Here is a 22,390-nt window from a genome sequence, read left to right as displayed (position 1 = left end):
CATATCTTATCTTGAACTATCCTAATTAATTTTATCATGTTCAATTTCTTCATTTTAAGAATCTCCAGCATAAAGTCTTACACTTTAAATTGAGACAAACACCCTTCAAGAGTGAGAGAGTAAAAGCATTCTACTGACTTCAAGCAAACATATGAACTTCTACCAAATTATGACTAAAATTCAACTGCTAACTATTCTTCAACAGCTTCATAACAAGAAAAGAAATACAAATCTTGCCTTCTCAAGCAATTATCAAGATATACTATAACAGTCAAACTATTTTTTTCCCCTTTTTTACAAAAGCATTAATCAAATGATCTGTACAAAGGAAAAACCACCCATACAATTCCCTTATGTTCATACCCTAACTATTAGAACATTAGCTTAGGTAAACCATCAATGGAGTAAAGGAGCCAACACCCACTCCTCCAGTTTCCTCCACGAACTTGCCCTGTATCATTGCAGAATATCATCTGTTGCCATCAGCTACAAGATTATAGAACCTAAAAATGGAAAAGATGCAGAGCTTTATAAAATCTATTCCCATGACATTCTAAAATCTGCCCCCTAGTCTTTGCAAAATTGATCCTACTGGAAGACAACCCATTAAAGATCATCCAGAGCTTGCGGTGACACCAACATTACTTTCTCTTAAACTTTGAAGGTTCAGATTGAGTGTTTTTTGTACACAATCTGCAACCATTCTTAGCCTTCCTTGAGTAGCATCTCCAGCAGGACACCCATTAGTTTCAACCATACGTGCCACCCTCTGCTTGCATTTCTCCCAGTCATCAGGACGCAGCCAGCAGGCTCGACCTCCATGGCTTCCTTCCATTCCCAGAAAAGACACAGTTGAGTTTTCACCAAATAAATATCTCAACCTCACAGAAACACAATAGGGCAACCACGCAGCACCACCAGCAGCGTTAACGTGAGGTATATAAGCAGGATCAAGAACAACAGTAAGTGCAAAATCAACAGAGTTATGTGGTCTGTTATAATGGATGTTACTTTTAGCTGTTGATGAACTTTCAGGTTTATCATCCACACTTGGTCCAGAATGATTTTCAAGACACAGTTCGATGCGAGGTTTCTGTGCAGGAGCTATATCTCCACCTTGTGTCTGGGCTAACCCCTTTTTCCATGCTATTAGTTTGAGAAATTCTCTTAAGACAGATATAGGTAAAGTAAGAAGGGTAATGAATGACGCGACGCGAGAAGCATCATAGGGCTCTGAAGCAACTCGGCGACTGAAATAGTCACATATCTCTCCAATTTCAGACTGAGTTAGTTCCTCTTGAGCAGCCGAGGAGTTTTGCTGCTGCTGTTGCTGCTGCTGGTGATGGAAGCGCTTCACACTAAGGACTTGAAGAAGAAGTTGAACTCTGTGAACACTCACAGCAAACACATAGCCCCTGCAGAAAGATACAATCAGATTACAGAAAGTTATGCTTGAAGGGATTCAGGATCTCTAGAACACACATATGGCATATTAAAGCTACCAGGCCCTTTTTCACCAAAAAGAAAGGAATCAGCTATTCTGACTCTATTTCCACGTGCAAGACAGACATATAGTTCAACTATCTGCGAGCAGCATAAGAGAATCCTTTTTATATTGATCTGTTACTATCCTAGTCAGCAATTACAGAATAATTTAAGATAAGATATAGCAGACCAGTTAATTATTCTGTTTCAGTTTTATTTTTAGTCCTAGTTAGTAATTACAGAATCTTACAGATTAGAAGTAAGCAAGTGATCTGTTTCAGAATTATTTCTAAAATATAAATGCTCAGTTATGTCAATTTCTTTATAGTTTCCTAGGAGCAGCTTTCGGGTTTGTATTGGATGTTATTTTCTGCTTTATTTTTCTGTAACCTCTACTATTATGTAATTTACTGGAGTTGTTCATGGAAAAATGAAAAGACATTTAGAGAAAAGTTACAACTCTTTTTGGTGCTTAACTCTTGGAAGTCTTTTGTCTGTAAAAAAAAAAAAGAAAAAAAGATTTTGGAGATATTTCGGTTCTCTGCAAAGAGTCTCAGCAATATCAGTCAAGATAGGTCAGAAGGAAGAGGCAAAAAACCAAAAGCATTCTGGTATTTCCTTAATTTTAGTTTCCTTGGGACCTATAACCAGATTTGGGGGGCAAAACCTGATAAACACAAAATCAATTATCAAATAAGTTGCAAAAATTTAATGTAGTTTACTGACAAAAAGAGTACGCAAGTTTCAAGGACAGTTAGAGCACCAAGGAAAGTACAAGTTAAAAATTGTTCATGTGGATGAAAATCATACCGCAAAGTAATTAAATTAACATGTAATCAGCATAACATAATAGTACCCATGCACTCTTGATAGAATACATTCTAGAAGAGAATAAGAACTACAAAACAGAAGATATGAGAGGTAAAACTGAGTAATGAGTAAAGCATATAAGCTAACACCAGTTATTACTGACATACCCCACAAAGAAGCGTAAGGCAGGCTGTTCCTGGTCCAAATTTAGTAAAGCACCTTCATTGTCTTTCAAAATTGAGCCCAATATCTCTTTCAGAAGATCAGGCAACTGAGCAAATAGCCACAGCACTCCAAGGTACTTGAGAATACCTCTTAGAACCTTCTTAAGAGCAACAAGTGGAACCCACCCGCCTCCATATCCCCCATCATCACCAAGACCAATAATGGCTGTATTTAGCTCCCCTCTCACATGGGCGGGAACACCAGTACCTGGGGTTCTACGTATAGGCAATCCTGAACTAACAACAGGCAATGATGAAATTGCACTCCCAACACGGTTCAAACCAGCCACCTGGTTTGCTGCCCTTGCCATCACAGCAGAGGTAGGAAGGTTAACTCTATTTCCATTGGCACTTGATAGTTGTGAGCTCAAACTTGGATTTGCATGGTTCGAGGTTGCCAGTCCACCTGTCTGTTGACCACTAGTGAAATTTGGCTCTAATCCATTTAATTCTTGAGCAACATGCTCCATAATGAAAGGCCTAAACTGTGGACACGGCAATGACCCTCCAACTGAAGAGCCCCCCTTGGGTGGTGTTGCTGGTTGCAACCAAACCTGGTCACCAGCAAAGCATCGCATGTCTACTGCAAAACGCTTGCGATATATGATCCGTATCCAGTAGGGTCCACGAAGTACAACAGAAACATCAATTGGTAACAGTGAACTAGGAACAATGCCAGGGCCAACGCGTCCTGCAGCAGCTAACATTGCAGCCCCATGAAGACTGTGGTTCCCAAGAGAGGCTGTAGAAGTAGATGCAACAGGATTCCCCATAGATCCAGAAGTGGCCTGATTAACATTACTGGTTGAAGAACTGCTAGGTAGAAGTCCCTGGGCTTGCATGTACCCAGACTGTTTTGGGATAGCAGTAATAGCTACACCAGGAGCTCCTGGGGCAGGACCAGCTCGAGCAGGCCGTGTAGCAGCAGCAAGAGCATGCAAAGGTCCTGCAGTGAGGCGAATACAGTCCAAAAGGGACGCAACTTCTGCTCCATTTATGAAATCTTCCAAGAACTGGACAAAAAGGCAAAAGCTAGTCAAAATTAAATCTGAACCCAAAATTTATGAGAAAACAGAAGGGAAAAAAAGAAGTAGCCAATAAGAACAAACAGATCATGGAACTGCTACAATCACGCACTAATGACATGCAGTGACCAAAGAATCTCGATTAGAAATTAGAAACAGAAAGTTTTCCCGTTGTTTTTCGCCCATGAAAAGTTGGTTGGGCCCATCTCATAAATATTGACCAATAACTGGTTTAACATTTTTGTCAAGACTCTGCTTAAATACACTATCTTTTTGTCAATACTCTGCTTAAATACACTAACTTTCTTGTGTAGGAAAAGAAAGGGAAGGACAACACAAAAAGGCCACTAAGTAATCCTCATCCGACATCCAAAATAAAAAAAAGCTTAAAACAAACTTCAGAAAAATATAGCAGCCCAGGTAGCTAAAGAAACCCCAGAAGAGACTGAGCCTCGGCGGCCCAAGGCCAAAGGCCCACATGAATGGGGGAGACAGAAAGCAATCAGTAAGAACTCTGGTGCTCTGGTATTCCTTTCCACCAAGCACCCAAAAACCCCAGCAAAAATAACTCCTGTAACTTTCTTCTTTTTCTTAAATAAAGGATGGGCAGACTTCATGATGCCCCGTCCATTATTCCTTTGCCCCATAGGAATGCATAATGACAAAAGTCTGGACCTAGACTTCATGAATATTTTTTTGTAATAACATTCATCACTTGTAAACCTTATACTCTAGACATATTACCAAATCCAAATTTTTTCATCTGTTATGTCCAACTAAAGAGTTTACAAGCAATGAATGCATCCAACAATTTCTCTGTTAACTTCTAAGCATTGTACATTTGAAAACTCCATTTTCTTCTCCAATGTTGCAATAAGCATTGGACTCAATGGCACAAACCAAATCTATTCAATCCTGAGTGATGGTTGTTATTCAAGGCCAAGTATGAAACTAGAAGCACCATATAATCACACATATCAGGTTACAGAGACAAACAATAAAGAAAATACGCACCTTTGTATGGGGCCAAAGTTGATCAGGAGAAACATGCATTGTGCAACCGTCTTTACCAGATTCCCATTCCACAACAAAGCGCGCAAGTACACCCGAACCGAAACTAAACCAGAAACTCATTAGTCCAACTGCTTCAATTCTAAATGCTCTCCTCATTTGTTCAGATAACCTATCAGCAGCCTCCCCATTACCTTTTCCTCCAACTGGTGCTTTAACATCAGGATTCACACAGCTTTCTTCCAGTTTCTCATCTGCTCTTACTCCAAGCAATTTTCGCATTCCAAGAGCAAACATTCTTGCATTGGACAGCCTTCTAATATCTGCCACCAACTTCTTTATACTATCAGCTTCAACAGATTGATAACTTAGAACAACACCTTCTGAATCATAACGGATATGAGAATCCACATCAGAAGTATTAGCAATGCGAACACCAGAGCCCCACGGAGTGCTCTTGCTTCCCTTCTGAAGTTCCCACAAATCCCTGAAGTGTTGATCATTTATTTTGACATCCCAATACATACTTCCAGGTCTGCCAAGCCGTAAGCATATATGTTGCCATGAATCACCCCGAGCAAATGGAAGTCGGAACCATATATTTGAGGAAGCACTTCTTACACCAACTTCCTCAACATATGAGATGTCCAGTGCCTCCATCTGGCTAGTCAGTCTGGCATGCTTAATACATAATGAACAATGTCTGACCACATGAAGAAGAGCAGAGACATAAATGCTAGAAGGTGCTTTCCCCTTATTTGCTTCAGCTATGAGACTCCCACAACTGTATCCATCAATTTTAGAGATGACTGCACTTGACACATGTGTTACTGGTGAAGGGTTCTGATTCTTAGCAGATTCAGAGGTTCTTCTTCTCTTGCTAAACCCAACATTGGCTTCTAGAGCTTGAAGTGATGGAATCAAACCCAACATATCTGAAACTGTACGTTTTCGAGAATTTCTATCATGTTTGGAAAAAATATAACTAGAAGGGCTATTATGAAAACTTGTCACGTCGCCTGTCTGGGCTGCAAAAAAAAGGCATTTTGCTTGTCAAATACTGCTTAGAATCAAAATGAACAGTCAAATCCACAGTGCAGATAAACTTGGAGAAGGTATCTTACATACGGGAGGTGAAGGTAATGGGCTAGATCCGGCAGCATTGAAAGATCCAGGAAGGGATTTTGTACTTGATGCAGAGACCCGGGGACCAGTTGACCTAGGCGGAGATAGTAGCCGAGATGATCTACTCCCTGATAATGCATCTTTTGAAGCATCATTTAGCAATCTCAGATTATCTTCGTCCATTGCACTTCCATCAACTGAATGTGGAGATCTGAGAGAAGCCAAATCCTGATCTGATTTCGAAGCTGACAGTTTCTTCGCAGCTGCATTCCTGCCTGGGACAGATGATAGAGAATTCAAAGAGCTAGAGTGTGCTGGGCCCTTCACATTGCTCGGTGAACATAAGGGACCATTATAGTGATTGGTCATACCTGAAACCTTTGGCATCTGCATACTGCCTTCCCACTTAGGAGGGGGTGATCCAGGTTTTACGGCCCGAAGATTCCCTGGAACAGAGGCAAACTGAGAAGCAGGCGATGTAGTAAACGATGCTAGATTCTGTACAGGTAATGGTGCTGCAGATGTCCCTTTCTCAATTTCAAAAACTTCATCAACAACAGATGAGAAACTTGAAGGACATCCAGCAATCTGAGTCGAACCATCATTGTTGAACTCAGATATAAGGCTATTACCCCCAGTTTGGCTTGAACCACCAGCATTTGGTAAAAAGGACAGTAACTTCCCCCTGTCAACTATACTTAAATTCAGTTCATCTTCAAGCATCTGCATCTGGCCAATATCAATTTTCTTTGTACGGATCACATTCTTTAGGTCATTCAAAGAATGAGCCCCTCTAGATGGATCTGGCTGAGTCTCTAGCAATTTAAACATTGGTTTAAAATCCTTATCAAGTTCCATTAGCAAAAAATAAGAACTCCCACAATCTGGAAATCCCATTAACATCATAGTTGAACTATTTGAAATGTTCTTGGGTAACTTCACTGTGGTAAAACCATGTTCATAAACCTGCAAGAAGTAAATCCTAAGCCTCAGTATATAAACACTTAAGCAATAATAAAAAGTTAGTGTTGCTACCATGTAGATATCTTCCTTTAATGCAAAGGTGCACAGGGGGGAGCAGCAGAAAGTACCTCTAGCCCTAAGAACCTTCCAATAGCAGCAAACAAGTGCAAAATACTTTTGCTTCTCAAATTTATGAAAACTTCAACTGCAGTAATACTGCCCAGATTTAAAGCTTCTTCACAATCTAGCAAAGCTGATGGTGGGAGAATGTTCTGGGAGGACTGAAGAAGGAAGCGGCCATTCCTGGAAGTTAAAAAAGTATCGAGACAAAGCATTAAGGGCAAAATACTAAGACCATGTTTACTCCATTGAATATGATAGGATACAAGAGAAGGAGAAAGAACCCATGAAATTTCTAATTTTCCAGAAATAAATTATTACCTTATATTTATTCCAAGGGCAAAAAAAGATGAGCCATAGGCACGCACATATAATACTTCAGGAGCATTAGATTCCCTAGCTTCTGACCAAGAATCTTTCTGGAAAAAAAAATAAGCCAAATGAACAAGAGAAGCCACTTCATCATAAATCCCAAGATCATGAATTGCAATACCCAATGCATCAAATGAACAGTACCAAACTGCTGACTAAGATAAGCAAGGGTCAAATACAAATAATGAATAACTCTAATGGATTAGCTAATTTTTTGGAGCTCTTCCAAACTATTAAGAATTCTACCAGACAAAGGGAAAAAAATTAAAGAACAAATAATAAAAAATTTGAGGTCAATAATTCAAATCAATCCACCAAAGATCAACTATAAAGAATGAGAAAATTTGTAATATATTAAATAAATGAACCCTGTAAGATCATTTTGACATTAATGAATGGACCTAATGATAACCAAAAAACCATTCCAAACTTCACAATCAAGACGCGGTAAGAAATTTATAGATTGTAGGATAAAAAGAATCTTCACACTAACAAAGTTACATATTATTTTTGCAATATCTTAATAAAGCTGGAAGTGGTTTTTCATGCTTGTTTTCGGTGGGTAGGTGGGTAGCTTACATTGATCCAGTTAAGAACATTGTTATATTTGGCATGACATTCAGTTAGACAATAATCCTGATTGTCAAGCAACAATATCACAGGATAAATGGCAACTAACCTTTCTATGGTCAATATTTGGCTCATCCATATGGGACTGGAGGACAACATCCCCTGCAACTCGACAGATCTGAACATTTTTCAACAGCTCTTTCTGAATTTCAAGGAGGCGAGTAAATCTATTACAAGAGATAGCTCTGAGTAGCAGCTTCTCCACATCAATGCAACTTTGATCAAGAAAAAATTCAGCCTCCTTGCCGGTCAAAGGATCAATAATGAATGTGCTATGAATACATTTTATCTGCATATCTGCTCCTGGTTCAATTCTTATAAATGGGCATGATACTGAGTCAGAGGTGCTGGAGTTTTTATCGAAGTCTAGCCAATAAATTATTTTTAACCCTGGAGTTCGAAGACCAACTGAATCAGCTTCCCCATCTTGATTCAGTTGCGTGGTACCAGTGTCAGATATCAGCTCAAAACGAATTGCATCTTTCCATCTAACCTGTCGAAGCCCTTGCACCTGCCTTATCACAGTGTCCATGACAAGTGCAACACAAAGCTCATGGAGCACTGAATATAATGTCAAGAATGGATTCTCGGCGGCAGACATCCTGCGCTCTAAATCATCTCCAAGAACATGACGCCTTGATTCTTCCAGCTTCACAGGTCCACTTCTCTCACCAACAAGCAACTCTAAATGCAAAATCCTCCACATTGATAGGTGACCGCGATAACCAAGGGTAACTAACACCTTAAATTCCCCGTCCACATGAAGCATAGCCGTACCATCAGAAACTTTCACTTCAGAGATTTCTTTAGGGAGAGTTACTTCAAGCAATTTAGACCTCACAAGTGTATCCAGTTTTTTCAAAGCTGGCTTCCGCTGCTCCTCGGTTAATGAGCTCTGCATACCCACATCCTCTATACATTTTGGTAAACGCTGATAAGATCCTGTTAGGAGTACCTCAATAGCAGATGGAACATCATAAATAGGAGCACGAGCCTGCTGCAAACCCTCATGCATAAAAAAAAGTGAATCTGCAGCTTGAGTGAAACATGTATCATGACTTGATAGAGTAGATGCAAGTTGTTGGCAATATTGTATCAGCGGAACCTGCATACAGGAGATGGAAAAGATAAAGGAGGTTAAGGTTAGTTAAGAAGTAATCTGATCTCAAGATTATGTAAATTTCCTTTTTTTGGAAATAAGATCCTTAGATTGTGTCTTTTTTTTTTTTTTGAAATAAGATCCTTAGATAATGTAAATTATACAAGAAACGGATCATGAATCTATGTTTAGCACATGGTTACATTATATTTCAATATAAGAATTACAAATTAAATACAAATTTTCCAGACTAACACTTTTAGACTGCATTCAGGATGCCAATTTAATATGGCCTTACACTATCCAACCCTTTTGGATGCCAATTTAATATGGCCTTACACTATCCAACCCTTTTGGATGCCAATTTAATATTCACCAGTCAAGTGAATAAGCATTGACAAACAGAATAATGAAAGAAATGGCCTATATATCTTTATTAGTTATGATGTTTGTTATTCTGTCCCTCCACCATAAGTCACCAACAAGAGAACCTATTCACCGCTAACAACCCTTACTCACTGCCAACCATCAATAACTCATTGCAGGCCCACCTCTCAGAAAATCCCCCAAAACTGCAAACATTAAACTGGCCGAAAACACACCAGATTGGCCTATCAGGCCAGGTCTGGTATGGTTGTACAATGAATGGCCTCGTTGCTCAACCTTGGATGGCCTCCAGATGCGACCAAAACCGATCACATCTAGCTAATGCCAGCAGACATTGCACACCGCTCATGCCAAGTGATAGTCGCATGACTGGCAGTGGTTGTTCAACAATAGTTATGTGATGCACCAAACGCAAATCACGTGACTAGTGTTGTTGATTTCACGACAAACATCAGTCATTTTACCAGTAGAAAGCATGGTTGTTGCTAGAAGGGTCACAACCATGATTTGTGCTTCCTACATTAATAATTTTTATTAAAATAAAAGGTTAGAATTACTACACCAATATATTTAGAACTATTATATTAACAATATTATTTTTAAACTATTGTATTAAAATTACAGTAACCTTTGTAAAAAAGACTACCCTGCTCAATGCTCACCCTCTTTTAGACCAATCATCACTTCTTTGTTCAACTACAGTTATTCTATCCAGCCCCATTCAAATTATCTAATCTACCTGTTTGTGGTAAGATTCTAGAAATTCTGCCGCTACATGGTCTCCATACATGCATCATTGTCTACTACAGTGACTTTGATATACAAAATGACCCCACAACTTTCAAGAGTAAGGCTCAACACCTCACTACCCAACCACCAAGGAAGCAAGGAAAACTAGATTATGCAACGTAAACCAAATAGATTGGCAAGATGAAAATAAATTCCGTCTAGTTTCATGAATGACCAGGTTCCTTCTTACACAGTATCCATCAGTCACAATCTATTTCAACCATCGTGGCACATCTTAGTTATCTAAGCAATGACCTTTACAAATAATAGCATACAGAACAAGGGCTTTGGATTCCAACCATTCTCCTAGCTATAGATTGAAAATCTCATAGTAGTAATGCCGTAGTTAATACATAAGTTTTTACCTTCATATCCGTCCTCTTCTCTTGCATGAAAGTGTAACAAGCGGGGTTGGGTTTTCTAAATTTTGGACAAAGAAACTGAACTAATGGAGAGTGAACTATAATTGGGCAGTGAAACAGATTCTATCCAAATAGCTGGAACTCCTCCTATTCGTTCCAAAAAAAAAAGTTCTTTCTCCTAACTGGCCACATAACCAGGACATGCAAATGTCAATTTTCTCCAACAGCTAGAATTAAAATGGCTAAAAATGTAAATTTTCAGCAAACCAGCCTGAAAATTTCGTAAAGAAACAAAGCTCAATTTGAGAATCCCTTCACCTACACTGCCATCGAGCTAAAACCCACTAATCCAACTAGCAACGAGAAAGAGCTAGAGAAAAGTTTTTTCGTAGAAAAAGAGCTAGGGGAAAGTATTGAGCTAGTCCAAATACATTTAGCAAGAAAACCATAACTGACCATTTTCTTCCTCGTAATTACCCAATGAGCTAAAACAGCAAGAACAGTAGCTTGAACTTTAAAGACCCATGACAAACTTCAAAGTCCGCTCTGTTACCAAGTTTAAAACTCGTATGAACAGAAACTAGTTAAAGAACCCAATTTCAGAAAAAAAAAAAAAAAAAAAAAAAAAAAAAAAAAAGAAGATATAATCTGTCAACATTTCCCGTTTCTTCCAGTCAGTTACCAAATCAGTAACACTAAAAAAGTTAAAAGAGAAATAAAAGAGACATTGAAACTGACAGACTGAGTCAGGAAAAGTGAGACGCAGAACAAGTATCAATCGTTGTACTAATCTTATGATTGCCAAGAAAAAACAAAGAGTCAAAAATCTGAAATCTTTAGCAACCAATTGCTGCCAAGAACAAGGAGAGACTAAATCTTTCTTACATACCAACCCAAGATTCACAAACCCAAAAAGACAACAACCAAACAACTATTACTTGCCTCATTCTAAAAAGAAGTTCCAAAAAGAACAATTTTTTTCTCTTTCCAATCACCCAAGCAAAACCCACATGTACCTTGCCAAATCAGGTGTCCAGGAAAGAAGATGAGCAAACAGAGGAAGAAAAGGTGAGTGAGAGACTAACCTGCTGACACCACTTAGCGAGTACATTGAGTCGAAGCATGCGCTGCTGGGTCTTAGTTATGTACTTGAGTAGACTAATCTTCTTCTCCGTATCAGATTGGTCGGTAGACTTGGATTTCTCTACCAGCTCCTTAAGCGAAAGAAAAGATTCTTCCGCGGCTCGACTCACCAGAGTCGAGAACTCCACCGTCTGCTGCCCTAACTCGGCCATTGACTGAATATTTACCAAAAGATGTCTCCTTTATGGCCTTATTCGGATCTGTAACTACTGATTCATGGAAAAATTAGGGTTTTTCCAGCAATTAGCGAGAGAGAGAGAGATTTGGGGGTTAAAATTTATCTTGGAGCGCCCTCTCTCTCCCCTAAGAAATTCTGTTTGATTTCAGATTTTGGAACGATTAGACGAAGACAGAAAGATAAGAAAAATATTACATCTGAGAGAGAGAGAGAGAGAGACAAAGACAGAGAGAGAGAGAGAAAGTGAGGGAGAAAATGGCCACTTGATTTTGCTGCTATGTGCAATGTATTTAACTAAATTATGCAAATTGTGGGCAACAGTAATTAAGTTGTGTTAAATCTTAATTAACTTACTATATATTTAAATAATAATAAATTGTTTTATAATAATTATATTTTATTTATTGAGATAACTACTGTAACATTTTAACATAGAATTTTAATGTAATTTAAAATTAATAAATATATTTTTTTATTTTTTTCTAATTTAATTTAGAGTAAAAATTGAAGGATGGTGAAATTGAAAAAAATTTGATAAAAATGTGTGAAAATTTGGGTTCTTATGGTATTTTTGAAAAAAAAAATCGGAAACCAGAAGTCAAACTGTAATTTAAGAAAGTTCTATCACGTGGGATGCCTGGTTAGCAGCTCCGACGAATCAGAACGCGCCACGTGCCAGCGAACACTGACGCAATGTCACACGAGGGGGAGAGCTACGCGGGCGATTCGCGTGCCCGCAAATCGAACAGCTTAAATCTGTTCCCGCGAGCACGAACGGCCCAAATGCATTCCCTTCCCAAATGCGATCGGATTGTCATATTTAAATGCGATCCGACGGTTCAGATCAAATTGATGGACAACCCAAATCAAAAGCGGACGGATATAAATAACTCTCATTCGCACCAAATCCTAACCCTAGCCGTCAGACAAGAAGACCCGGCTGCCGGGAAGGAGACTGCTGCCACCCGCCGCTGCACCGGAACCCTTTCCGACCGCCAAAAAAGGTTAAAAAAAATTTGCTCGGAATTCAATTTTAAATACACCCATGACCAAATCGGAGCAAAAGGATCGGTTGATTGGCCGAAAAACGTGGGCAAAGCCCAGCGCCATCGTCGCAAATAATTTCACAAAACGCCTCCGATGAGACCCTTTTCAATTCTTGTTCTGTGTGATTTTTCCACCGTTGTAATCACCTTTTCCTTCTTTACAGGTTGACCAGAGCAAAATACCCAACCGCAACGTAAGCCGGAGGAGCCGTCGCACCTGAGAGTCTCGCCGCCGGTGAATTTTGATTTTTTGTGTTTTTTCGGCCAACTGAGACCCCTTAATGTGTTTTCTCGCAGGGATCGATGCAGAATCAACCGAATTTGGCCAAAAATGACCGAAAATAGTCGATTCGAGGCGAATAACTGCCGTGCCAGAATTTCAAACTTGGTCAAGTGGGCCATGAGACTGATTTTGGATTTATTTGGGACATTTGTAGGTACTTTTAGCGCATTTTAATTCCCAAAGAAAAATTCATAGAACCCCAAAAATCGCCCGTAGGCGCCGTCGAATAGCTTAACTTTTCGGGTATCAAATCAAGTAAGAATCTCTCATCATATCATCTGTTATGGAGTTGAAGTTTAATTTTAAATAATAAGTTATATTGTAAAACTTATGAAATATTTATAATTAATTACGTGTGACTAATGGAGTCAGAACTGAAAATTATTTTCTGTTGATTTATTTTACAGTTTAAATGCATGATAGTATCTGATTTATCAATTTTATTGTTTGAATGCATGTATTGCTGTCTTACGTGACTATTGTTAAATTGAAAAATTGAGATATGATTGCATTCTCTTATGCATGTTTGTTTGTTTATGTGATTACGGTTGATTTGAAAAATTGAGACTAAAGGAAAACGAAAAACTTGTGTCATTAACTGAATGGATGAAACGACAGGCTTACTGTATATTCTCAGAGATTGTGGACGGACCGGGTACAATGAGAAACTCTACCGTGAATGTTGTCTCATGCCAGACGGGGTATTGAAACTTGGTAATTTGGTGCTCATACCGGACGAGGTGTGGGGATAACCCGTTTTACATTCATACTGAACGGAGTATTGAGGTTTAGTGATTTGACGTTCATACTGGACGGGGTATGAGAACGACCCTTAAATTGAGATTGTTGAAGGAAATAGTTTACGAGTAGCGAGGACATCCCTATGAACCTCTATGAATACTAGTAGGCTGAAAAAAGAAAGAGTGTTGTTTGATTTATTGAATATAGATTTATAATGTATGCCTGTTAACAAGTATATATGAAATCATGATAAGTGCTATGTTATTATTTTTATAGGTTACTTTTATAAATCTCGCTGCGATAAGTGAATGTTAAATAATTTTATTTTTAATAAATATATTTGTTTAAATTAAGTACTCCATTAGTCGTTTTGATTTTCTATCAACCTTCATTTCTGTGTCAATGATATAGTGTGATATTCTTATTGAATTAGTATAACTCATCCCTTATTTCATCATTTTAAATCAAGAAAACCAAGTTCCAGAGCCCGAATTACAAGAGCATTACGAGTAAATGCTAGTTTTCTTCATTTTAGTTTATTTTCTTATTTCTAATATTTTTTTTTAAAATTAAATTCTGCAGCCCCATTTAATTCTTTAAATTATTGTGTACGAAATGTAAATTTTAAATATTTATTACGCTTCTGCGTTTAATTTATAATTTATTTTTTAAAATATTTTCAAAATCTTTACAATTACGACATATTAAAAATAATTCACGAACGAGATATCACATCAGCTTTGAAAGGGTATGTTTTGTTCCTAATCTTATTAGCAAGCTATTAAATTAAATTTTACGACTTTAGTAATTAAGTTGACTTAAAATTTGTTTTTTAGATAAAATAAAATATTATATAATAATTAATTTTTATTAATTAAAATACTTACAACATATTGAAAATAACCCATAAAGAATACGTTCAATAAACTTTAAAAATAGACACTTTAATTTTCTTCTTTATGTACAATGTATTTAATTACATTTCATGATTCTAATAATTAAGTTAAGTTTCATATTTATAAATGAATAAAAAATATTTCGCGACGATTAATTTTTATCAATTATGATAGTCCTAACGGATTAAAAATAACATTCAATTTAAAAAAAAAAAAACTAAATTTCATGAATAGCAACTAACATCATTATCAAATTTAAAAAGATTACATATTAAATTAGATGTTGTTCTTGTAGTGTAAATTTGTTAAACACAATTTACATATTTAATACATAGTTTAATCAAATTTATTTATATTTTTAGTTATATGACTATAAATTTCTACTATTTTGTTTTTGCCAACATGGAGTTAATGTAATTTGACTACCCTCTTCACCATGAAACCAAAAAGATTTAAGTTACTCACCATGAATTCCCCCTAGGATACCAGTATAAACGTGATCTATATAATATATGCCCTATATAACAGTAAGTCCATAAATTTCCAAGAGCTGCAGAATTGAGTAACCTACAAACCCACAATAAATATTTGAACTTCAAAATTGTATAGAATTCAAACCCAATAATACACTATGTAACCCACCTAAGGAGAAACATAAGCACAGCACATGCATCATCTTTTACCCAAAGCAATAAGAAGAAACTAAGCATCAATCAGCTACCACTGCATCTCAAGCTGCAAAGAAGAAGACAGATGCCAGAAATTTAAAGGCCAGGGACAAATGCTCATACCGAAATGACGAGGGGAAAGTGTCACAGACCACCCTACCTGCCCCAGACATTTATGAAAAAATACACATCTGAAATGTTGCACCAGAGACCAAGGCACAAAGGCAGAACCCTCTGAGAGGAGAAAACATCAGCATCAGAAAACACAACCAATAATGTGTAAAAATGAACAAATACTCGGGTTCAATCTGAGTATCAGATGTGACGCTAGGTGCATCACCAGAACAACCCACCTGTTCTTGTGCTCAGACCATGCTCCCTACAGAAGATAAACTAGGAAAAAAACCATCTTCAAATGGTTGCTAGGATTAAAGAAATTTCGCATGCATTCAAAATGACCAGCAAGGATTAAATCATCATCAAGGACAATTCTACATAAACATGGAAACCGTTGGTATGACCATAAGTCTACATTTCCACAGGATGTTAACAGCACATTGAAAAGAATGGAGTAATTAACAATATATGGATGAGTTGCTCTGTTTGAGCAAATGAGCTCCTTTTATATCTCATTGTGTTTATAGGAGTTGCCAAACGCCAAGATCTGTAGTAGATATGAGACATAACGTTAGTCCAATGACAAAATTATACGGTAATCTAATGATATACAAGCAACATAATCTTCAACATAGCATCAAAGCTAGGTAAATGATCCTCCACAATAACATATGGAAAAATCTCATGACAAAACAACCTTAAGTGAAATAGCCAGATCAAAGAATCAATTCATCTCTTTCTACCACCACGTTCTCTCAGAGAGAGTGCAAGCGTTTCTCCTGCTCCAACATTGTAATATGCAAGTGACATGTTGTCCTTAAGAAAACCAGCTTTTCCACTCAATTTCTGTTTGTTTGCAGGAAGTTGTATCTCCCCTGCAATTTTCTCTTTCAAACTACCAACAGTTTCAGACAGGGCTTGCACTGTAATCTCAAGAACTTGGCCCTTGAGATTTTGCCCCTCATCAATGTTGGGAACAGATACAGTGATGCGAACAGGTCCCTGCAAAATGTATAATCTCAAATAAGTGGAAGGAGTCCAGATAGAATAAGATAACAGTTGGTGAACAAAAATGGAAAAAAGGGTTCGAAGAGCTGCATAAATAACAGATTGACACTCATATACTAAAAATTAGTGGAAAGGGAGTGAATGTGAAAGCTCTCAGTACCGGATGTTGAGCAAGAAACTGGTCTTCTGGAATAAGCATAGAATCATCAAGCTTCTGTCTCTTTGGTTCTGGTTCTTCAGGAAGTGGTGGTGGAGCTTCATCTGGTGGAGGTGGTGGAGGTATTCCTTGAGGCAAAGGTGGTGGCTGCATCATAGACATAGAAGGAGGAGCAACTGGAAGAGGAACATACGATCGGGGAACAGAGACAGGAGTAAACTGAGAACCTGGAGGTGGTGGTACAGGAATACCAGGCAAATTCACAGGAATTGGCGGAGGCATTGATGGTGGTCGATTAACCATAATTGGAGGTTGCCCAGCTTGCATAGGTAATGGCGGTTGGCGAATTGATGGAATCATCTGGATACCAATTGGCCTGGGCTGATGAGGTACTGGGATTCCACCACTAGTTGGAGGTGCATACTGGACCGTGTTTGGAGGTACACGAGGAAGATTCAATGCAAGTCCTGGTGGTGGGGGTAGGGGACGAACTGATGGCACACCAGGTCGAGGAGGAGGAGCTGCAGGACCAGGAAGGTTTCTCACATCAACATTGCCAGCATAAAGTTGATCCTCTCCATTTATATTTTGAGACATGGCCTGGTTAGCAGTGCGTCCAATGCTTCCAGTATGACCATCCCATATGACTTGCTTTGGTTGCTCATCTTTCTTCTTCTCAATCTCTGCCTTCACTGCATTGGATACTTCTTCCTCTGTCGTACCAAAAATATCGGGTCTTGTTCGTGCAAGGCCAACAATGTTTCTAGAGATTTCATCATCCTGAGCAAGAGTGGTTTCCCTAATTTTGGCAAACATTCTTTCCTTCTGCTCCTTGTACTTTGGATCAATGAGGGAAATCCTCATGTGTTCAGACATCTCATTGATGAGAATCAGCTCACCTGTGATTGGGGAAACAACAAACTTTGTCGCATCTCTTTCAGCAGGGATCCTTTCTTCAGGTCTCTTCCAGTTTTTGACAATTCGCATAGGTGGTTCTGGTTCTTCACTTGCATTTACCTTCTCCCGATTATTCTCTTCTAGGGTAGCTGCTCTCATGCCTTCTTCAACAAGTTGCACCTCCTCCTCATCCATATCCATTTCTACCTCTTTTCCAGGCTCAGCAATTTCATCTTCTTCCATTGAAGATATCTTGCTCCTCCTTACAACCTCCTCAAGTGTCATAGGTGGGGGTAAATCTTCATCTTCATCATCAGCAAAATCTATGGTCTCAACCACAACAAAATCATGCCAATCAATCATAGCCATTTGCATCCTCTCCTGCTCTATCTCATCCTCAGCTTTCTGCCTTGCCTGCTCCTGTGAACGTTCCCACTCCAGGCGATGCAAGCACCTTTCAAGTACAGTTGTCATATCAGTAATATTCTTCTTCAGTTTCTCTGTTAAACCCTTAGGGGGCATCAACACCTTTGAATATGCATCAGCAAGTGCAGTAAAGAAGGTGAACATACTATGTGTTGGCTTCAAAAAATGGAACTGTGGATTATTTATCTCTCTACTTGTCAATCCTGTCAAGAATGATTTCCCATTTCTTGCAACAAACTGAGCTGTAAGCTTAATAATATCCAGTTCTTCCCCAGTAATTCCTTCAGGAAGTCGAACAGTATACTGCTCAGCCTCGGGTGGCTCAAGAGGCTTGCGTACCGGAGGTCTGAACTGAGCTGTAATATCAGGTTTTGCTACAGCTTCATTCGCATCAGCAGCAGCTGGGGCAGCTGGTGCCAGTTCCTTTGGAACAGAATCTGCAGACTCTGATGGAGGCTGCTGGGCAGAAGCTTGATTCTGAGCACGAAATTCAGTCAGCCTATGCTGGTAATATGCGTGGTATGGATCCGAGCTACTAAGAAAGTTGAACTTTGCATTGTTAGCATTGTTGGCAATGATCCTCTTTTCAAATTCCAGCCCATTTTTTGCAACGAATTGAGCAGTTTTATCAACAATATTTCTGATGTCTGGGGGAGGATGTATGATTCCAATGGTTCTTGTGTGGGTTGCAACGGAGGCAGGAGCTGAATTAGTTTTGTTTTGGTCCTCATTGGTCTCATCCTTGACTGGCTCCGTTACTTGGGAAGGAGGAAGAGGACCGATATTTCCATCAGCAGGAGGGGCCTCAAGAGGCAAAATTGGTAATGCTCCAAGCATTTCTATAAGGAAGAAAAACTTATATGTAAACTACTTGTGTGACTGGTTCCGAATCAAAACATCCTTATGTTAGAAAAACACGATACTAAGTTCTTCGCCTCCGCACCTAGAAAGCAACAACGATAGACGAAGCAATTAACAGAAGTTAAAGCTAATTAATCCGATGGACTCCAATGAGCACAGCAACAAAATACAACAGAATGGAAGACAGCAGAAACAGATACAAAATCAGAAATGGACTACTGAAGAAAACCTTACCAAATACATCAACTATGTAACGCAATATAACAATAGAGATCCAAGTAATTAACCGTAAATCACCAAAAAATTACGAAACAACAGAGGAGGATTCTCACCGTGCGACCGAGGTAGCCGGTGTGATGCCCGCGATGGCGATGCAGCTCAATGATGCAAATTTGGAATTTCAGGTCGAGGATAACCAGACCAACCAGCGGCGAATACTTGGGCAACAGAACCGGGATAACTGACGAACTGTTTAGAAGGGATTTCGACGAGAAATGGAAGAGGAAAAGCGTTCTAGATAGGAAACGAAAGCAGAGGACGCGAAAGTAGCCTCAGTAGAAGTCACCGCTGGGCCAGGGACGATGACAGGAGTTGGTTGAAATATAGATTGTTACTGACGGAAAGCGAAAACCAGAAGGAGGCCGGCGGTGGCGAGTTGCTCCCAGCAAGAGAAAAGAAACCCTAATCATGAAGATTTCGAGGAAATCTAATTCGCATTTCCTATTATACCCTTTTCTCAAAGAGATGGGCTGGGCTACGGTACAGAGTCGGTGGGCTTTTAAGTCCATCTCAGAGAAAGTCCAAAATTCAAAATTCCATGAAACACAAATATATATATATATATATGTATATAGATTTCTCTAGGAAGGATTTTTTTTTTAATTTTTATAAGTTACATAAAAATATAAATAAGTCAAAAAAATATAAATTTAAATACTAAATTGTAAAAATAAAATTTTAATTTAATTATAATATGATAAATAATTTAATATTAAAATAATAAATTTTTCTCCCATAAGGGAGAAACAACTTCAATTTAAAGATTTATATTTCATGGTCATGCATGTATGTAGAGGTATGACATTCGTGATCTCTATTATAAAATAAGGCTAAACTGATATATACAATTTAAATTTAATCGAACATATCTTACATACAAGAGCGTACATATCTTTATCGGATCGAAAAATCAGATCAGATTAATATAATGTTTAATTTTTTTTTAATTCATAAATTAAGGAATTAAATAAATTTGTTCATTTAAATCCAAAATAAAATAAACTATTATTAGTCTTCGATCGAATCTTGTCCGATTCTGAATTATTACTCACTGTTACAAGCATAAATAGTCTTTCCCACTCTCTCTTTCTCTCTTCCACCTCTCTTAACTGCAACACGCCAAGAATCAATTATCATAGTTTGATATATCTAGTTGTTAGGAAATTTGGATCAACTTTTCAATAAATGATTAATAAGACGTCCAACGAGATGTTCAATATAGTTTTCTATCATATTCGTGTTTTTTAAAGAGTGTATGAGATTATTAGGGTTTGTTCAAGCCTATTCGTACGAGAATAAGTAGCTTAAAGAATTTTTTGGCCTTCTGATTTGATTCTAGCTTTAGATGGGTTTTTTTTTTACCACTTTTTATTTGTTCTTTTCGGGTTAAGTTTGTACAATTAAATTTGGTGTATAGTCCTGTTAGTCAAAATTCAGTAGTTCAAACTCTCATTTAATGAATTTTCTCTTATGGAAGATTAGGTTTAACGGGACAGTTGATTATTTTACGTAGATATTAATAATTAAATGTATATTGTTTGATAACAATTATAAAAATCCGATAATTCATAATTACAAATTAATTATTAACAAAAAAGCCTCCATAGAATCTATATTACAAGATGTTAAGCATTATACAAAATAAAAATTCTTTCTCCCCCCCCCCCCCCCCCCCCCCAAGAACCCTAATTTGTACAGTTCCATTAAAAGCAAATTAAGACAAATAATGGAAAAAAAAAAAAAAAAGATCTATACAAGAAGTTTGGCAAATCTTGTGCCTAACAAAATCTAATCCAACTAATTAACTTTGTTAATTATAATTTCAGCTTCCAAAATTAATTTCTTCACAAAGAGCTTAATCTTGATCTGATCTTCATTAGATCTCCTCCTTCAGAGAAATTAATTTTAAGTAATTAATTAACATTAATTAATCATTCATTTATTTACACAGCACAACCCTGCAAGCCTCTAGCCTCTGAGCCTTTCATGATCCTCAGCCTCTTGCAAGAATTTATGAACATGCTGCATGAATTCAGTAAAGAAAATTTAGTTTTAAGGAAATTAAAACTTAAAAAGCAATCTATAAATACATGTGTGTGTGTGTGTGTGTAGAAGGACTTACGTCCATGGAACATCTCCAAGAAGCATCCAGTCACCATCTTTGTCTTCATAAGTTGGTGCAAATTCAGATCCTGTTATAGTTATATAAATTAAAATCCATGCTTAAAATATGTATGTAATACATATATATATATGTATGCAATTATAAAATTCTTACCAACTCGAAACTTGAACATGTCCTCCAAAGCTTTAAGCAGATCAGAGTAATTGTTATACACCTTCAAATCAATCTTTCTCAAGTAAGGAGCACCATCCATGCTCACTTTCACATAGATTCCGGCCGTCGTCTCCAGCTGATCTTTTTTCTTTCCCTGAAAACAATTTTTCCTGTAGGATCTGATCGGCGGCCACCCCACAACTTGTGCCCTATACATAAGATTAACCCTATATATTAGCCCGTATAAATATGCATATGGGTGTATATATGTATATATATGAGAAGAAAAGTTTAATACTTACTTGGTGGGTGGGGGTGATTCTTGGTGACAGTTCTGGGTGAGTGAAGATAAAGTACTGGGATTATTCTGATCTCCATGATTGGACTGATCAGGCTGATCTTCATCTTCCTCACCATTGATATCAAGAACCAGAGCTGATCTTTTGTTGTTGATCTTCATAAACTGCTTATTCTTGTCCATGATCATGGACTTCTGATTATCTTCATTGGTGCCCGGGAGACCTAATCTGAGCTCTGTGGCTTCAAGGTTTAGATCACGATGATCATCAGAAAACGCCATGATTATCGATTTTCTCTTCTGAAACTCAATAGAAACAACCAAAACAGACCCTGTAGATTTCTGGGGTTGATGATATTTACAGGAATTTTTTGGGTTTATGGATTTGCTCTTGGAAAATTGAAGGCGAAGAGTGAATGTTTGGAGCAGAAAAAGCTTGTGTGGTTGGCCAAAAGGAAGTCCACAAAGTTGTGTTTTTATAGATGAAATGGTTGGGCGTGTAGAAATTGAAAAAAGTCTTGTGAGCCAAACTAAATAGCTGGAAAATAACCACGACTTTTCAGGGCGTGCAATGCACGAACCTATTGTAACAATCAACATTTGCTTTTATTTTTATTTTTATTTTTTAAATATAATTATTTATTTATTTTATTTTAATTTAATAAAAAAGGGTTAAAAATTTATTAAGTATTAAATTGAAACCAATTTTGAA

At 37.7% G+C, this 22,390-nt stretch overlaps 3 protein-coding genes across 8 annotated transcripts; all 3 read right to left on the bottom strand.

The window, feature by feature from the left end:
• Positions 1–157: 157 nt before the first annotated feature.
• Positions 158–11,996, bottom strand: SWP (RNA polymerase II transcription mediator). Of its 2 annotated transcripts, XM_088221838.1 has the most exons (9): positions 11,488–11,996; positions 7,815–8,870; positions 7,085–7,182; positions 6,772–6,946; positions 6,052–6,646; positions 5,680–5,955; positions 4,559–5,583; positions 2,463–3,532; positions 158–1,415 (listed from the first exon to the last, which is right to left on the bottom strand). In XM_088221838.1, the coding sequence occupies exons 1-9, from the start codon at positions 11,695–11,697 to the stop codon at positions 614–616; spliced, it is 5,307 nt and encodes a 1,768-aa protein (XP_088077964.1). In that variant the 5' UTR covers positions 11,698–11,996; the 3' UTR covers positions 158–613. The 2 variants fall into 2 exon arrangements, with proteins under 2 accessions (XP_088077964.1, XP_088077963.1); XM_088221837.1 differs by having other exon boundaries at positions 5,680–6,646.
• Positions 11,997–15,211: 3,215 nt separating this feature from the next.
• On the bottom strand, positions 15,212–19,525 carry LOC110811241 (putative splicing factor 3A subunit 1). 5 transcript variants are annotated; one of them, XM_088222544.1, is made up of 5 exons: positions 19,156–19,524; positions 16,643–18,905; positions 15,518–16,476; positions 15,332–15,424; positions 15,212–15,256 (listed from the first exon to the last, which is right to left on the bottom strand). In XM_088222544.1, the coding sequence occupies exons 2-3, from the start codon at positions 18,797–18,799 to the stop codon at positions 16,204–16,206; spliced, it is 2,430 nt and encodes an 809-aa protein (XP_088078670.1). In that variant the 5' UTR covers positions 18,800–18,905; positions 19,156–19,524; the 3' UTR covers positions 15,212–15,256; positions 15,332–15,424; positions 15,518–16,203. The 5 variants fall into 5 exon arrangements, with proteins under 5 accessions (XP_088078670.1, XP_088078671.1, XP_088078672.1 ...); XM_088222545.1 differs by having other exon boundaries at positions 15,212–15,424; positions 15,518–16,021; positions 16,172–16,476; XM_088222546.1 differs by having other exon boundaries at positions 15,212–15,424; positions 15,518–15,591; positions 16,172–16,476.
• A 1,366-nt stretch (positions 19,526–20,891) lies between these two features.
• LOC110811231 (auxin-induced protein 22D-like) lies at positions 20,892–22,149 on the bottom strand. The gene is made up of 4 exons (XM_022037655.2): positions 21,683–22,149; positions 21,381–21,589; positions 21,225–21,294; positions 20,892–21,124 (listed from the first exon to the last, which is right to left on the bottom strand). Exons 1-4 carry the CDS (start codon positions 21,958–21,960, stop codon positions 21,046–21,048), a joined length of 636 nt encoding a protein of 211 aa, XP_021893347.1. The 5' UTR covers positions 21,961–22,149; the 3' UTR covers positions 20,892–21,045.
• Between the last annotated feature and the right edge of the window lie 241 nt (positions 22,150–22,390).

Source organism: Carica papaya, chromosome 6 (assembly GCF_054855325.1).
Source record: "Carica papaya isolate Zhongbai chromosome 6, ASM5485532v1, whole genome shotgun sequence".
NCBI classification, from domain to species: domain Eukaryota; kingdom Viridiplantae; phylum Streptophyta; class Magnoliopsida; order Brassicales; family Caricaceae; genus Carica; species Carica papaya.
This window is presented reverse-complemented; position numbering and strand designations above follow the sequence as displayed.

Coding starts and splice junctions, on each gene's coding strand:
- LOC110811241 (XM_088222547.1), bottom strand. CDS start 18,799: ATGCTTGGAGCATTACCAATTTTGCCTCTTGAGGCCCCTCCTGCTGAT. Junction 16,477..16,642: donor AGTTTCTTGCTCAACATCCG/GTACTGAGAGCT, acceptor TACATTTTGCAG/GGACCTGTTCGCATCACTGT.
- LOC110811231 (XM_022037655.2), bottom strand. CDS start 21,960: ATGGCGTTTTCTGATGATCATCGTGATCTAAACCTTGAAGCCACAGAG. Junction 21,590..21,682: donor GAATCACCCCCACCCACCAA/GTAAGTATTAAA, acceptor TCTTATGTATAG/GGCACAAGTTGTGGGGTGGC. Junction 21,125..21,224: donor CTTGGAGATGTTCCATGGAC/GTAAGTCCTTCT, acceptor GAATTCATGCAG/CATGTTCATAAATTCTTGCA.
- SWP (XM_088221837.1), bottom strand. CDS start 11,697: ATGGCCGAGTTAGGGCAGCAGACGGTGGAGTTCTCGACTCTGGTGAGT. Junction 6,647..6,771: donor GAAGGTTCTTAGGGCTAGAG/GTACTTTCTGCT, acceptor TACTTCTTGCAG/GTTTATGAACATGGTTTTAC. Junction 3,533..4,558: donor AACTTTGGCCCCATACAAAG/GTGCGTATTTTC, acceptor CTTTTTGTCCAG/TTCTTGGAAGATTTCATAAA.